Here is a 16255-nt window from a genome sequence, read left to right as displayed (position 1 = left end):
GCTGCAGAGACATTACCCCAGTTTAGATGTCAGGAATTGATGTTTCCGTTTTGTATGAGCTACCATGCTGAACAGCCTGGAGCCAGTCTAACTCTGAGAGCAAAGAGGCAAAGTTTCCTGCATCTGAAACTCAGATTCACTTTCACAGCGGCTTATTGCCCGCTTCAACTACCTCAAGTTCACAGGTCTTGACACAAGGGGAGATGGGACTTTTACTAAGTGTGAATGACAGGTAGAACGGCTAAAAGGCAGTGTGCTCAACTTTTCTTTCTGGGTGAGACTTCCTCGCTATTTGTTCCCCCTTACCTGCTTTTTCTAACTATATTAGGTTTACTTTGTGTGTGAGAAAAAAAAGAGCAAGTTATCAGAGGCAGGAGCCTCTTATGTATTTGTAGGATATGGAGGTGTGATCATTCGTGTCCCCAAAGGGGAACCCAGACATGAGGTTTTGGCTCTTTGTCAGAGCTGTGGGGAAATAAGAAAGAAACAGAAATGGCTTCCGTTTCCCTTTTCCGCCGTCTGTTCAGAGGTTACCAGCACGTGCTGTGATGAAAAAGAATAACTAGATGACAGCAGTCAAGACCCCTGCTTGCTGAGCTACACATGGTGCATCCCTGGAAAACAACAGCACAAAGCAGCCAAGTGGGAATAAGACAGAGAGCAGCAACAGCTCAACAGCAAGAACTTGTGAAAGAGGCCACCCACAAATAAAGGCTGTGAAAAGGAGCCAAGTAGTCGCTGTTTGAGAACCAGAGAAGCTAAACAACTTTAATGGCTTTTTTGATGGAGCTCTGGCATAATATTAAAGTGAATCCAAGGAAAAACAGAGAAGCTTCAAGTTTCGGATGTTTTTTTTGTTTTTTCATCATCACTCTTTCTAACTCCATCAGCTGTGAGCAAAACCATAAAACATAAAAAATACTTTTGGCTCAATAATGTCTGCATTAAGATTTTAAGATTTACACTCTTAAACCTGACAATGAGATACCAACATAACGTAGAAGCATACAAAACAAAGAAAATTTACAGGAAAAAAAACAATAAGGATGAATATTTAAAAAAAGCTTTTTGAATTCAATTTTTACATTATAGTAATTAATAGAAAACAAAATCCTTTCAACCAAATAAACTTCAAGTTAAAAAAATAATTTGTCATCCTATAAAACAACTCTAATTAAAAGAATTGTACGTTTTTTATATTTAATTTTTAACACCAGTATGTAAGTCTAATGTTCAGAAACTTAGATAAAACAAAATGTCACTTTAAAAGTTATTTAACTTCTTTTACATGATTTTTTTCTTTACATTTCCTCATGGGACATGAAGAAAAAATTACTTGTCCTAAGTTGTTTGTACAGTTGGACCACCTTTGAAAAGGGAGATATGTACTGAAGCATGTGATGGACTACAGTACCCAGCTATTATGGCCCTCTGATGCTAAATGAATAGTGGTTCCATTGACAAACATTTGTTTTCAAGGTGATGCTAAAGATGATAAGCAGCATATTTTTGAATTAATTTTTCCTCACTGTGAAAACACGAGTCTCTAAGTGAGTTCACAGTAAACTGCAGGGTCAAACCATTTACCCATTTATAAAATGTTTGAACGGATATTGCTTTGAACAAACCTTTTTGGAGATGATCCAGGATCTGCCTTTTAAGTCATAGATCCAAGTTCCCATTTTACAGCAAAATCGTTCACTATGTGTGAATGTAAAATAATAAAATAATACTTTACTTTGAAAAGATGTTGAATAGATGAAAATGCCCATTACGCTTTTTGAACATATTAGGAAATTGCATCTATTTTGGAACTCTCCCCTTCAACTATTTTTTAACCTACTTCTGATAAAAGTGTTTCACTGAGGAGCAGTGAAGTACAGGGACTCACATTGGGGCAGGCATCTTCTCCTTTCTGTCCCACCAGGATGAGGAGCAGCTCGCCTTTCCTCAGCAGGAAGTCTCCTGTGATGTAGACACCATGTGACCTGCTCATGGCCACCACGCTCCGCCCGCCAGCTGCACCGTACGCGGTGATCCTGGAGATTTCCAAAGTGCAAACAAGTTCATAGATGTTATGAAAGAGCTCAGGCGTTTTTAATGATGTGGTCACGTCATTTAATTCTTAAGACATCTTTGAAGATGAAAAGTAAAACTGCTTTTACATTTGATGGAAAGAAGTATTCTGGGAGCAGAGGTGGCTCCCCCACCCCCCTTGCTCCAGGATTACAATAAACCAATTTCAGTTGGAAATGCAGAAACAGGTTCTCACCCCAGGTGTTTGCAATAAAAGTCTCTGACCTAACTTGGCCCTTTGTTTTGAGACAGAACTCAAACCTTTAGAGTGAAGACACTAATTTAAATATGCTCCACTTTTCTTGCCAAAAAAAAGAGAAGAACTTGACTGTTTTTTGGGTTATTCTGCTTCCAGGTTGAGGAGCTTGTCGGGGAGATGGAAGATGCTCAGTAGCAGCTACCTCAGCTTTTTGTTTAATGAGTTTTGGGAGCTCTAGAGCACGTATTTATCTCTGTATCTTTGTCGGCTTCATTTACAAACCATGCCAGCTGAACAGGCTCACACTAAGACCAATTGGGGAGTTTGTGCGCAGACAAAGTGTGTTTTCTAAAACTTAGGACACAGGGTGCCCACAGTTGTAGCTGAATAACGGCTCATGGCTGTTGGCTGAGCTTGGCACTGTGCAGCTGTTTGTGTCTGCGTTGACGTGGGAGGTTTGGAGCTTGGAATCCAGATTTTTAAATGTCTCATATTTTCACAAGTGCCCACAGGAGCAACTTTGATCTGAGTTAAAGGTTGCAGCTTTAAACGCAGAGTACTACCGTTTAAAGTCAACACACTGCAGCTGATTGTTTAGGTATTTCTAAACCTCACAGCATCATCACTGGGATGGCGGCGAGAGGGTTTAGATTCAGTGAAGTCTCTCCTCCGCCTTGTAGCAAAAATCTGATATTTCTGTTTCCTCTTGGAAAACTGCAGTCACAGAAGTGGGTGTTTAAAAGAAAAACATTCCTGGAAAAACTCAGTTGCACTGGAATGTGTGTGTCACAGTTTTTTGAGCATAAGTTGAAGTTTTTTTTATAGTTTGGCCAAGGATGAGAGTGTGAAGTACATGTGACTTTTCAATAAAAAATTGGCTCTTTTTAATTTTTTTTATTACCACTAACAATCACTAGAGGGCACTTTAGGAGTGTGTTTGTCAGTATTTGACAGCAGTGCAGAAGAAGAAGCACCACTCAGTCTGACCACCGGGTCAAGTATAAATCAAACATAGAGGAGAATCTGACCATTTTTCTCCTAACCTGTATTATATTTATCTTATTCACATTAAGAAATTACAATTCTTAATTTCACTTTTTGCCTTCTTGGTCTAAACTGGGACAGCAAGTCATCAAACTGTACAAGGTAAATATCACAGTACTGGGAGAATCTCTGAATGATCTCATAAATCCAGACATGGAGGCGTGTTTACCGATCCATTAGAGCTCTTCCAAATAAATAAACCTGATCTCTCAGCATAAACTGTGTCCTCTATCCATTGTAAATTAGATATTCAGTCAATGCTTCCATGTGGCAATGAGGCTGAAAACTTTTGACTGTAGCTCCTCCCACTCACATCTGGAGCATTTTGGGACAAGCGTCAAGCAGTGAATTTGAAAGAGAGGCGATGGACTTGAATTTGATGCGCAAATTGTGTTGGGTGTAAGCGCAGCATTATATTTGATTTTTTTTAAATAAATAGGTTCTTATGTTTATTATCTTATGAACACATCTTTCGACAAGCATCGAGCAGCAAATTTGATGCGCGTTGACAGAGCGGCGGTGGACTCGTGTTTGGTGTGAATACATTATGCCAAATTATGCCAGACTTGGGGGAGTTGTTCATACAGCACTTTTCTCCTAGTGTGACCTATAGAATTTTTCTTCTTTGTTATGAATTTTTTGGCAGTAGCGACTTATACTCTGGAGTGACTTCTAGTGTGGAAAATACAGTTGTTTAAAGTGTTGGTTTTAGTGCTTCTCTGTGGCATCAGTTTACCTGTAGGTGCCCGTTTCTGGGACCTCCCACATCTGAATGCCTTTGTAGGGCCCTCGGGTGCCGACTGTCACGTTTACATTGCTGCTCCTGTAGGAGTTAAGACACTGGGTGGGAGTCGGGCCCTCATGGCCCACGGCCCCACAGGTGTTGAAAATCCATTTTTTCGCTAAAAGAGAAAAGGAAAGATGAAAGGAGTCAGAGCTGTGGAGCAGTGAAGTGATGCATTCTGTATTCAGAGCAGACCTGAAGATGATTAGCTGGCTGGCACAGCACAAACTCACCACTCAACTGCTTGTCATTCTTTTCTCTTTAACTTTTTTACACTGCTCAACAGCATTACGGGAGGGCAAGCTTCAAAAGCCTTTCTAATGACACTGCTATTATCGGACTCCCAACTGCAGCCAGAGGAAGTGCAGACAGGACCACAGGTGACGAACTGTCCTAATTTTTCATGTAATCCCAAATGTCTTTGCTAATTGGAGTTCTTTTCACTGCAATTAGTAGATCAGTCTTGTCAGATGGGCATTGAGGGACTTGAGCTGCAGGACTAAATCCAGAAGTAAGGCTATTGGGAGCTGTGGTGAGGTCAACAGCAGGGAGAAAATGACCTGTTCTCCTCTCCTCCGTCCCCCTCCGTTGGGCTGTAGATGCTCCCAAACTGCATCTAATCCATTTCGGATGAGGTAGATTACTGAAAATGTGACACCTGCTAAAGTTGGTCATTACTGATCCGGAAAGTCCCCTATTGCAGTTCCTAGACTTTGTCTTAGAAACCAGAAAATACTTTTAATGGTGTAAGAGATAGGAAGTGTTATATAAGCAAGAGAGCAGAAGGTGGGACACAAGTCAGAGCAATAAAACACAAAGATATCACAACACTGTGATATCTTTGATATCTTTGATCAGGCATCATTAAGTCAAAGTGTTGGCGTCACTTTAAGGTGTCTTGCTTTTAAAGGATTGTCAGTGTAAATGAAGCTTATGTATTAACTAGGGATGTCAAGGATGCAGATACGTATTACAAAAAACAATCTAATACTGAGAGTCACAGGAGTATTGTTTAAAGACCACAGATATGCACAAGATTATGTTGGTAAAAAGGTATAAAATCAATAGGGAAGTAATCTGTTTCTGATTATGTTTTTCAAACTTTCACTTTCTCTTCCTGTTGTGCTCTCTACTGTCTCCCTTTCTAAGTACATGTACATGTGTTACAAACAACACGATGTCCAATCAAAAGCTATTTAGGTAAAAGAATTGGACTGTATTATTCATCCATCCATCCATTTTCAAACTTGTTAGGTCCCTTTTGGGGACACAGAACTGCCAGAACCTAAGCCAGCCACTCATGGGCAAAAGCAGGGTACACCCTGGACAGGTCGCCAGTCTGAGAAAGGGCCACCTGCCCCAATTTAGGTTATTGGCATGAGAGCTACTTTTGAGTCGACAATGTCCTAAAGATCTACTTACCTACCTATATATATATATATATATATATATATATATATATATATATATATATATATATATATATATATATATATATATATATATATATATATATATATATATATATATATATATATATATATATATATATCACATCTAGTCCATTTGAGATATGCCACCACTTTGGCAGTGGTGAATGTGGCAGTGCCAAGCGATGGGAAGGAAAAAGGAACATGAGAAACTGGAGAAAGCCTGGAAAGTGAAGGTGACAGTGGTGCCTGTGGTAATTGGAGCACTCAGGGCAGTAACCCCCAAGCTGGAGGAGTGGCTACAACAGATACCTGGAAAGACCACAGACCTCTCAGTCCAGAAAAGTGCAGTGCTAGGAACAGCTAAGATACTGTGCAGGACCCTCAAGCTCCCAGGTCTCTGGTAGAGGACCCGAGCTTGGAGGAGAAACCACCCGCGGAGGGTGAGAGGGGCGTTATATATATATGGCCCTGTTTATATGATTTTATCCATACTTTCTCCAGTTCTTCTCTGAGTCCCTGGTATTTATATATATACATATATATATATACATATATATGTAAATACCGATATACTGTTTAATAAACATAGTATTATGAGCTATTTGTACACAACATTGTTTATGTAATGATAATTCAAAAACTACACAGTAAGGGTACACACATCTCTGTGAGGAGATCCTTAAGTATTGACAGATGAGGCGTTTTATTACAAAATCAGAAAGCAGCGACTATTGTATTTCATGCTCCTCTGTAAACTGCAATGGGGGGAGCATGGGGTTTTTAAAGAGCTGCTGGCTCTGTGGGCAGCACTCGAGAAGCGCGTGCAACAGGAAAACACTGCTGCCTTAGTGGGCTTAGATCCATCGGGCGAGAACTGCGGAGGCACACGTGGTCATCCGGGCCTCTATAAACACTCCAGTGGGCCAGAGTTGTCTTCTGGCAGGACTTGACGTGCCGTGGGGCAAGTAGCGACTTTCTGATGACAGACAGAATTTGCTCTCCGTGTATTTAAACATGCATGTGCAGTGCTGTATGAATCAGACGATGTTTGATTGGGCGTTCTGCATGTCAATCAAGTCCCGTACTTCTCTGTGAGGATTTTGATTTGCTGACAGATTTTTTAGAAATATTTAATTTTATCTTTTGTTTATTTATCTTTGCTGGCCTGCTTTCTATCCTCATGTCCTTGAAGATCGACCGGTCAATCGCGATCGATGCAAAGAGCATTCCTGATTTAGAGTAACCTAGGAAGACTGTTTTTGGACTGTGGGAGGAAGCCGAAGTCCCCAGAAAAAACCCATGTGTGCATGGTGAGAGCATGCAAACTCCACACAGAGAGGTCCCCTGTTGGTGTTTCTGTTTCGGGTCCCCCAGCCAGGACCTGGACCCGGGCCATCTTGCTGTATTCTATTGCCACAAAGTTGTCAGAGATGGTTCTCATTCCTCCAGGTGGTGTTGTCTTAAAATTGAGTCGTAGCAACTGGACTGAAAAAAATCCAGGTGCTATGACTTAACTTGAAAATACCAAAAAGTTTGATTTGAAAAGGGTTTGATTTGAAATGGTTTTGATTTGAAATGGTTTATTTCAAGCCATCAAGGAATAATGCATAAAACAATACAATACGCATTCATACATTCATTCAAAGACGCATCTTAGGATAATTAGAAATTAAATCAAAGATTAGTTGAAAGGGAGTGGAAGGAAGAAAAATTATATAATCCCTACCGTAACCATTTTTTATTACATGATTTATTATTATCCGGTATTTAACTTTTCATCTGATATCAATGCCTTACCAACACAGTTTTAGGTCATTATGTATGCTTAAGTTTCAATAAATCACATGATAATGATGAATTACTTGATAACTTTGTAAAGTAGAAATAAATATAATAAAATACCACATACAGATCAGTTATCTAAAACCTTTTCAAATTCTATTCATTAGTGTTATTTTTAATCATAAACATGATTTTTCTATCAGAAAATAAACAAAACAAATCATGACTTTTTGGAGCGAGTGAAGTGATATATTTAGAAATCAATCATTTTAACCATCTTCAATAATTAATAAAGCGTTTTTTTTTTTTTTTATATAATAATGCTGTAAAATAAAAAAGGGTCCATATTATGTCAATTGTCCAAGGTTGGTATTCCTTCTTCTGCTAATTAACAGCCGTCCTTCTGGTTTAACAGAGTTTTTAATTTCTATTCGCTGTGAGTCTGCAGACATTAGATTCAGGTCCATATCCTTCTTCAGCTGATATCAGCAGCGCTGAAAGTTGAGGTCAAGTTGTCTGCAGGTCAGAACTCAAAGACTTTTGGAGAAAGTGATGAATCCAGGTGCCTTTTTTCTTGAAATTATATTTGACTCTTAGATTTATTACTGCACTTGCTGCTTCAGACGTCCGTGATGAATCACTTTTCCAAGTCCTTCGTGTTGTTCACAACCAGAATCTTGGACCAGTCCGGTGGACCGAGTGGTTTGACATAAATCCTGCAGCTTTTAACCCAAGTGTTCTCAATCTGCTTCTGCTTCCTGAGAAGCCTGGCATGTTTGGAGATTTCAGCATTTGTTTGATCAGATAAACGTTTAGATAAACAGCAGATCCCTTCAGATTCCTCCTTTGATTTATCGCTAGCTTGTGTTTTTGATTCACAAACCTGATGAGGATCGCTGGTTTATCCGTCTCCTTTCTCCTGGGGAGCGGGTGGCAGGTCTCAATGGTATTTATATCCAGGGAAATCCCTTTAGTCATGAGAAATGATTCCACTTGGGGTTCCAGAGACTCTCCATCGCTCCCCGTCTCAGAAGAACCGCTAGGAATGCAGGCATTGCTAATAGCACTAGCAATGCTAGCTCCAGCTGCATTTAGCTTTGCCAGAGGTTTGATCTGTAATCCAGTAAGAATGACAGTACTCATCCTTGCTTGTTGTTCCATGTCGTCCACTCTTTTCTCCAAAATCTCGAAACCAATTATCTTGTTGCTCGTTTTGAGCTCGGAGTCTTCAGAACTCTTCAATTGTTGAGAGGAGCTAGCTTAGCATGGATTTCGTTGAGTGCAGCTTTAATGTCATAACTGTTACTTGTTGCTTGGTTTTTCTTCGGTGCCATGGTCGGCTGTCTTTCTTTGAGATAATCAGCTTTTAAGTCGCTTGACGATAGTTGAAACATCTTTTAAGTTGCTTGAAAATCTTTGTGAGAGCAGCCGGCAGGCAAAACGTATCCGTTCGTTAACCCAGAAGTCCTGAGTTGATTAAATCTTTTTAAGTATCTGTTTGTGGACCATGTATCGAGATGTGTATCCAATCATGTGAGAGGGAAAGATTCACAACCTTATATGAACACATTTACTCAACAGGACAAACCTGTTTCTTATAGTAAGTTCTTAAATAAGTATATCGGGTCAGGACATAAAAGATCAAGGACATACAATTTGTACGATCTTGTGTTAGGATCATCTTTGTGTAAAACAAGCCTTAGGATTTGGCTCCAAAGGTGCTGAAGATCTTGTGTTTAATTTGTCCTTCCCTGCTACCTGCCCCTGGAGTGCAAGATGTTTGACGGTTCAGCCCCTTTGATTGATTTTGTTGGTCCATTAATATGAATGAGTTCACATGAGAACACAAACATAAATCCCAAAACACCTTGCACAGCCGGTGTAATGAGCCATTCTTTGATGCACCCTTGAGCAAATAGAAACAAGATGCGCCTTCACACATGACAGTCTTCCTTTAATAAGTGGCACACAGACATACAAGTAAACAACAAGCGGACAGCAACATGACTGAGTGATGGTTGTATTTACTTTCCTGCCACTACTAGGAGCGCTTGTTGGTTATGATAACTCGCATTTTCAGAGATGGTCCTATATGCGTTCATCTGCCAGAATGTTAGGTCAAAGAATTTGTGCCAGAGAGAAACTGACTAAATGACTAGAAAGTAATGAAAATCTCTAAATTAATTGGAATTTTAGCAATCTCTAAGCCTAAGCTACGCTCACACCGTCCTTGGCAAACGACCACTTACAATGAGAGTATGTAAACACATGTACATGCGCGATGGAGGCTTCCTCAGTCAAAACACTAACGTCGCTACACATGCTTCTGCGACCATTTTCGGGCTCTATGTATAAAATGTATGGCCATTGAACAAGCTTTGGAAGTTAAACCAGATTGGATTTATACAAATTAGGGACTTGGCTTTGCTAGTGACGTATGGATGCCGTCCTTTTTAATTTACTGAAGTGCCAACCATTTGAAATTTCATCACAGAGGAGAAATTATTGATTGCGGTTTGTGCTCAGTTGGAATTATATGACACCAAGCAGGATTCATGAGATTTGCACCACTTTTACTTTTTGCGCCAAGCCTTTCCTAACTTTAGCAGCAGTCCAGTGTGAGCACCACATACTAAATGCTCATTTAACCCTTGTGCTATCCTAGGCACTTTAATATTGGGAGTTGGGTCATCTAGACCCACTAGAGCAGGGGTCGGCAAGGAAGAGAGCAGTGTGAACGCACGGAGGGGGCGTGTCTGCAGCTGTAAACGCCGACCAGAATCTGTTGCGGAAGGGAACCTTTTTCTAGAAAGACAGTCAGTGGGGGCACATGAGCGCCCCCCAAAAAAGGCCTTTTCCCCCCCTAGACTAGCACTACCCACTTCTGCGTGAAATTAATTAAATTTGCGTCAGGGCACCCCTACTATCCTGTCACCTTACTGCTACAATGACCGTATGTTGCGTTGTCTGTGTAGAACACGCTGGAGGGGGGGTTGCACGCGGGGAAAAACAACGAACAGGTAGAGGGGGGGGCGGGGCTTCGACTCACCGCTTATGATTCTAGACCCGCAACAAACTAACAGCTGCTTCCTAATAAAACAAAGTTGTCATCCAAAAAATGAATTTATTTTTTGGGGTTTACTGAATTTAAAGAAAAAAATAAATAGACAGGAGTCTGGATCAAAGTGAATTTATTTCCATCATCTCACTCATCCTAACTCTGAGTGTTTGACAGACTGAATTGTCTATTCAAGGTTGTGGAAAATGGACAAAAGATCAAAGGAAACATCACACTCAAAGAATAAAAATAATTAAAATACATAATAAAATGTATATCCTGGCTGCATTTTGAATCAATACAAGTATTGTCAAATGAACTATTGCAAAATATCAGCACATCATTTTTTTCTAACACACCTAGTGTTGTGATTCCCTGTGCTTTCATCTCAGAGGAAAACTGATCCAAATGTCTCTTTGAGAGGATCAGGTTGCTGACCCCCCCACTACACAGTGCTCTGAACCTTTTTTCTTCAATGATTTGTGATCTTCACTGGTGTCCATGGATTACATGAAATCTTTCCACCTTTATCCACCTTTGTCCTGGTAGGGAGAACACGTCAATGTAGGGGGGGGGGGGGGGGGGGGGGGTCATAGGATAGCACAAGGGTTAACTACCTGTGTAAAGTGTGTTTAGCCCGTTTAGCACATTCTTGAAAATGCATCACATGGTGTGAAAGTAGCATAAGACTTTAAGCAAGAACCGACCAGTGTGTATTTCACTGATACTACAGTGTTCCCCTGCGTATTCTCGCTTCACTGTAAGCGGTTTCATGCTTTCACTGATTTTTTTCCCTGTCACGTGACTCCTGCGGAGTTCATCACAAAAACTCAGCACAATATGCTTGTATGTAATTATTTATGATGTTATGGCATTAAGTTATGCCTTTAGCTTCTGAAATTAATAATCACCCGCATTTGAGAATAGGTATGACTGTGTATAACAGCTGAAGGACCAGATGGACTCAGTTATCATTACTCAGAGCTGTACTGTACTTTCAAAGTAACATTTTCTATTGCAACTTTGTTTTGCCAATGTAAGCGTTGTTATTGTGCTTCTCTCGACCAATGTGGAAATACTGGTCTATCAGGACTTGATTTGTTATCTAAAAACCGTCAGAGTTGGGGGGGGGGGGGTGCCAGCAAAAAAGAAGCTAGTAAAAAAAGTGTTTTGGCTGCAAAACAACATATCCCTGTACGATTGAATAAGGTTTATCGGAGATGAATGCAGGGAATTTATAGACAGATTAAGAGCGGTGATATTCTGAAAAGCTCTGAAAATGATCTTAATTTACAAACCAGGACTAAATTGAAAAATTCTATTAAAGACCCACTCCAATTAAATCGTGTTCTTGATGTTTTTAACATGTTCCTGTAGCATTTTTCTCACGATGGAAGACATATGTAATATAGAATTTAAGATTAAAACGGCAGTTCTGAGTATTTCTTAATTCAAATCATTATGGATCAGGAGCAGATAAAAGTCTGTGGTTTGAAAAAACTCAGGTTTGTGACGCAGAAACTTCAATGGGCAGGCCAAAATCTCCCTGCTTCACTCCATTCTGATGCATCCACTTGCAGACACATAGAAACATTAACATCTTCACTTGTCCGAACTACCACCTGGTTCTAAAAAGTATGGCTGGATAGCTCCAATAGTACTCGCCATTTTTGTTGCACTGTTAATGTTAGATTGGGGCTGTGAGGGGGTGTAAGCTAGCAGGAAAGAGTAAAAACAAAGGAATGATGGGATATCAGTGTTGGGCTTAATTTCCCGCCCACAACTCGGCTGCAAATTTCTGATGAACTACTGCAGAAAATATGTTTAAAAAGGTTAAAAAAAGGACAGGCTTTTTAATTTAGTCTAAAAGCAGCACAACTATTGTCACCAGTCACAACAGATAAAACTATAGTTGGAGTAGGAGTTTAAATTAACAAGAAAGGACATGTCGGATTATAATGAACAACCAAACAAAAAATACATTGTTTAAAGCTGTTTAGAAAATAAAAAAACAATCCCTCTCAACCCTATTTTCCACACTATAGGGGCCCTTTTGCAGGCCCTACATTTTTTCAGAAAATGACAGTGTGCCAAATAATCCTGAGCACTTTATATATAGATTAATTATGCTTGTGCTTACTGATGTCAAAGCAATTATGAGAGATACATGGCGTTCTGTCAAAATGGTTGGTTGGGTGTTATTGGGAATACGTTAACACGCTATTGTGCAGCGGCGTCGGACAATGGGTTTTTTTGACGGGTTACTAGCAAAGTTGTGTGTTAGCATGGTCACAGTAATGTTTGTGTAAGTAGTATCAGTCTGTTTTTTTACGTGTTGCAAAGATGGTTGGGAGTTACAGGTAGCCTATTTTAAATTAGTTAACGAGGCTAACATGTAGCATGTCACAAACAAATTCTAGAGTTACCATGAATGAAGTTAATAAAGTCTGACTGATTGATTGACTTATCTCTGTCTTATTTGTCTCTTTTGTCTGCGCCTATTAGTTCGATGTGCATAACATCTGACATAAGTATTAAATTAGACCATTGACAGTGCAACTCGTGTAACTGATAACCTAGTAGAGAATTAAAACCTTAAAATACAATTTTTACCAAAAACGTTTTAAATAAAATAAAAAAAAAACAGATAAAGACCACATTAACTGATTACTATTTTGATTACTGGAGAGTAGTAATAATATAACTTACTAAATCTAAATCTATTTATTTTCATTAGTATTGTTTTATTTGAATCAATGAGTTCTCATCAAGATCAACTTTTATCTTCATTTGTATATTTTTGTTATTTGCTGTTTAGCAGCAAAGCAAACTTTTAGAGTTGAGTGTAAAAATATTTTTATGTCAGGCTTTTTTCTTATCATACTACAGAATCCTTCTTGTTTTGATAAGAAAATCTTTATAATTTTCCAGTTATTAAATGTAATTGTTTATGAAAAACGGTAAAACGCAAATTGTTATTTCAACAGAACACTTTACGCGACACTTTTTTAAAACAAGTTAAACCATTTGCGTTTTCTACATGGCTCCAGAATACTAAGATAAAGACTAACAGAAACAATCAATTTAGATGAAAATAGCTAATGGTTAAAAAGTCATTTTTTCTTTATCTTTTTTAATGCTTCTAATGCTAAAGAACTGCATGTGGATTGTGCCAAACCCGCTTTAACCTTGTATATTTCATATTTCCTCACAAGATGATCCCTGTGAGGCTAGATTATAATTTCCACCTTCAGAACATTTAAGAAAAGTAGGCCACGGGTCTGCCTTTATGAAGACTATTTATTTCATGACATCTTGTTTTGCAGGTTTTAGAAAGACAGATCAAGTCTGGCACAGCAGACATGGAGCTGAATGCTGATACTCAGGAAACCAACGAGTTCAGTCAAATAGGAGTTGCGTGTGACACAGCTTGTTAGCATTCTGATATCTGTGCTTGCTGTGCGCCTAATGTTTCCCCTCCAAAAGTAACAATAAGCAGTTAACTAACTAACTGCTGGAGGCCAGACTTTGCAAATTAGCAGCTGACGACAGAAAGACTGACATCTCAACCAATTAAGAAACGCTCAGGCCGGCTAAAACTCCCATCTTCATCCAGCGTTTAGAAAACGGCATCTGGTGCCGGAGTCAATCCGAGTCACTCATCTGTCGTGGACTTGACACCTATTTTAATATGATTTACACAACCTGGGCTGAATGAAATTTGCATGACTTCAAATGAAACTCTGTTTAAAGAAGCGATCGCTTGCACATTCTGCTAGCTAAGCAGGAAAAATATAATGGCTTTGACAGGATATCCAACAATCAATTCTCTTAAAAAATCATGAAAACGGTGGTGAACAGACTTATCATTTTGAGATCACACATCAGGAGAAGCCATCACCTTATTTATTCAGCAGAAGAACTGATGAGTCAGAAGCAGCTGCAACGCAGCAGGACAAGTGTTGAAAGTTATGCTGACCCAAAAGAGGAGAAAAGACAGAAACGGACATGGCGACACAGTGAGGAGGCAGCAACCCTAGAGGACGGAGAGTCAGATGCTAAACTTACAGGATTTTAAGACAAATGTGGAAATCATGAGCGAACAAAATGCCCTTGTTGCAGAAGGGAGAGATGAAGGGAGACCGGGAGAAGACCTTGATGTTTGGTGGGGTTAATCACTGAGCGTGTGGAGGGAAGAGCAGAGTCTTGTTGGAGTGACAGCTGAGTTAAAACCTTCATCAGGCTTTGCTGTCCTGCCCCGAAGATGTCAAAGAGTCTGGAAAGGCGAGACGCATGTCAAATGCTAACTGCTCAATGCTATCTCTGAAATGTTCAACACATGAGCGGAAGCTCAACTTCTTCCCCTCAGTTAATAATGATAATCAGGGGGACTACGTAAGGGATTCTGGCCGACAAAGTGTGCATTATCAGATTAATGCACGCTGCGGAAGTGTTAATTTCTGATAATGCACACTTTGAAGGCCATTAACCCGCTTATAGCATTGTCAATTACAAAAGAAATAAATATTCATTCATTTTTGGTACTTTATTCTTTTTAATTTTTTAAGTTTAGACAGCTTTTTTCACAAAAAACGGATTATTTGTTACGTGCTGCGATCAGTTGTCACGGTAACATAACTACGCGCCACTTGGCCGGGTGACTGGCACCGACCTCGACTGCAGCGGCAAAAGAAAGCAATATAAATTGTGATTGTCACGATAGGTTAAATAAAGCATCGGTTTGGAGAGAACCTCTTACCGTTTTATTTTTTTCCAGGTGATGGAGCAAAAGTTTGTTTTAAATAAGCTGGCGCAGTGATATAGAACATTTTAGCTATGTGACCTGAACTTCTTTTGTAGGTGTGCACTATCAGTGAAGATTATCACTTTTTAATCCACACTCAGCAGCCAATCAGAATCAAGTATTTACCTAGACCATGTTATAAAGCAGTGTTTTTCAACCTTTTTTGAGCCACGGCACACTTTAACCTTGACAAAAATCCCGCGGCACACCAGCATCCAAAAAAAAAAAACCCCAGAAATTCATGGTCTGTTTTGATCGACAGCCCCCCCCCCCGCAATCTCACGTGGATTTTTGTGATAATTGTGGCAGAAAAAGCAGGAATTTGCGGCTGTTTTATCTAAGACATGAACCACCAGCTAAAGACGAGCTTTAGCTGGTATTTTTGTTAGAACTGAGCGACTTTATCAGCAGAATTAAGAACAAGGAAGTGAAGACTTCAACCACTTCTGATTGGTCAGACTGATGACATGTGATTGAGCCTTCAAGAATGATTGGCAGAGACAGTTAAGGGGCGGGACTTTTCCTTACACACTTATAGCTGCAGCTATATCGCGGTACCGTGATTCTTATCAAAATGTCTTTAATAGAATTAAATAAACACAAAGAAAAAGTAATTTTAAGATCTTTTATATTCCTAACTACTCAGTGTTTTATCAGGGCCTGTTTGGATGAACACAGAGCTGATTTCCTGGAGATGGAAAATGTTTTTAGATCAGTGAATGAGGGCAATTTCCCACGGCGCACTTGACCATCTCCCACGGCACACTAGAGTGCCGTGGCACACTGGTTGAAAAACACTGTTATAAAGCATGGTAATCCTAAAGTCTTATCATTTTCTGTGGAGGTTTTATTGTAATATCACTTGTGTAAGGACAATAAAGTGGCATTGCTGTTGCCTCCTTTGCAGGAAATAGCATGGAGAACAATATTAGCATAAATGCAGTTTCTAAGCAGGGGCTGTTGTTCATTATTTGACTCACTCCTGTGGCTTGCGTTTATTTAATAATCTAGTGGAGTAATAAAATCCTGCTGGCATCCCAGCAGTGGTGTCTGATCTTTCAATGTCCTTAAAACA

At 39.6% G+C, this 16255-nt stretch overlaps 1 protein-coding gene across 2 annotated transcripts in view; it reads right to left on the bottom strand.

Moving 5' to 3' along the window:
- The window catches only part of alk (ALK receptor tyrosine kinase), a 650197-nt gene that overhangs the window by 81112 nt on the left and 552830 nt on the right, over nucleotides 1-16255 (bottom strand). For both annotated transcript variants that reach the window (XM_023951461.1, XM_023951462.1), the window contains exons 12-13: nucleotides 4056-4221; nucleotides 1892-2039 (exon numbers count right to left, since the gene is read on the bottom strand). In XM_023951461.1, coding sequence (XP_023807229.1) covers nucleotides 1892-2039; nucleotides 4056-4221 — 314 coding nt within the window. The remainder of the gene's footprint in view (nucleotides 1-1891; nucleotides 2040-4055; nucleotides 4222-16255) is intronic.

This window comes from Oryzias latipes, chromosome 22 (genome assembly GCF_002234675.1).
Source record: "Oryzias latipes chromosome 22, ASM223467v1".
In the NCBI taxonomy this organism is placed as follows: domain Eukaryota; kingdom Metazoa; phylum Chordata; class Actinopteri; order Beloniformes; family Adrianichthyidae; genus Oryzias; species Oryzias latipes.
Note: the sequence above shows the minus strand (reverse complement) of the source record. Positions and strands in the feature narration are given on the sequence as shown.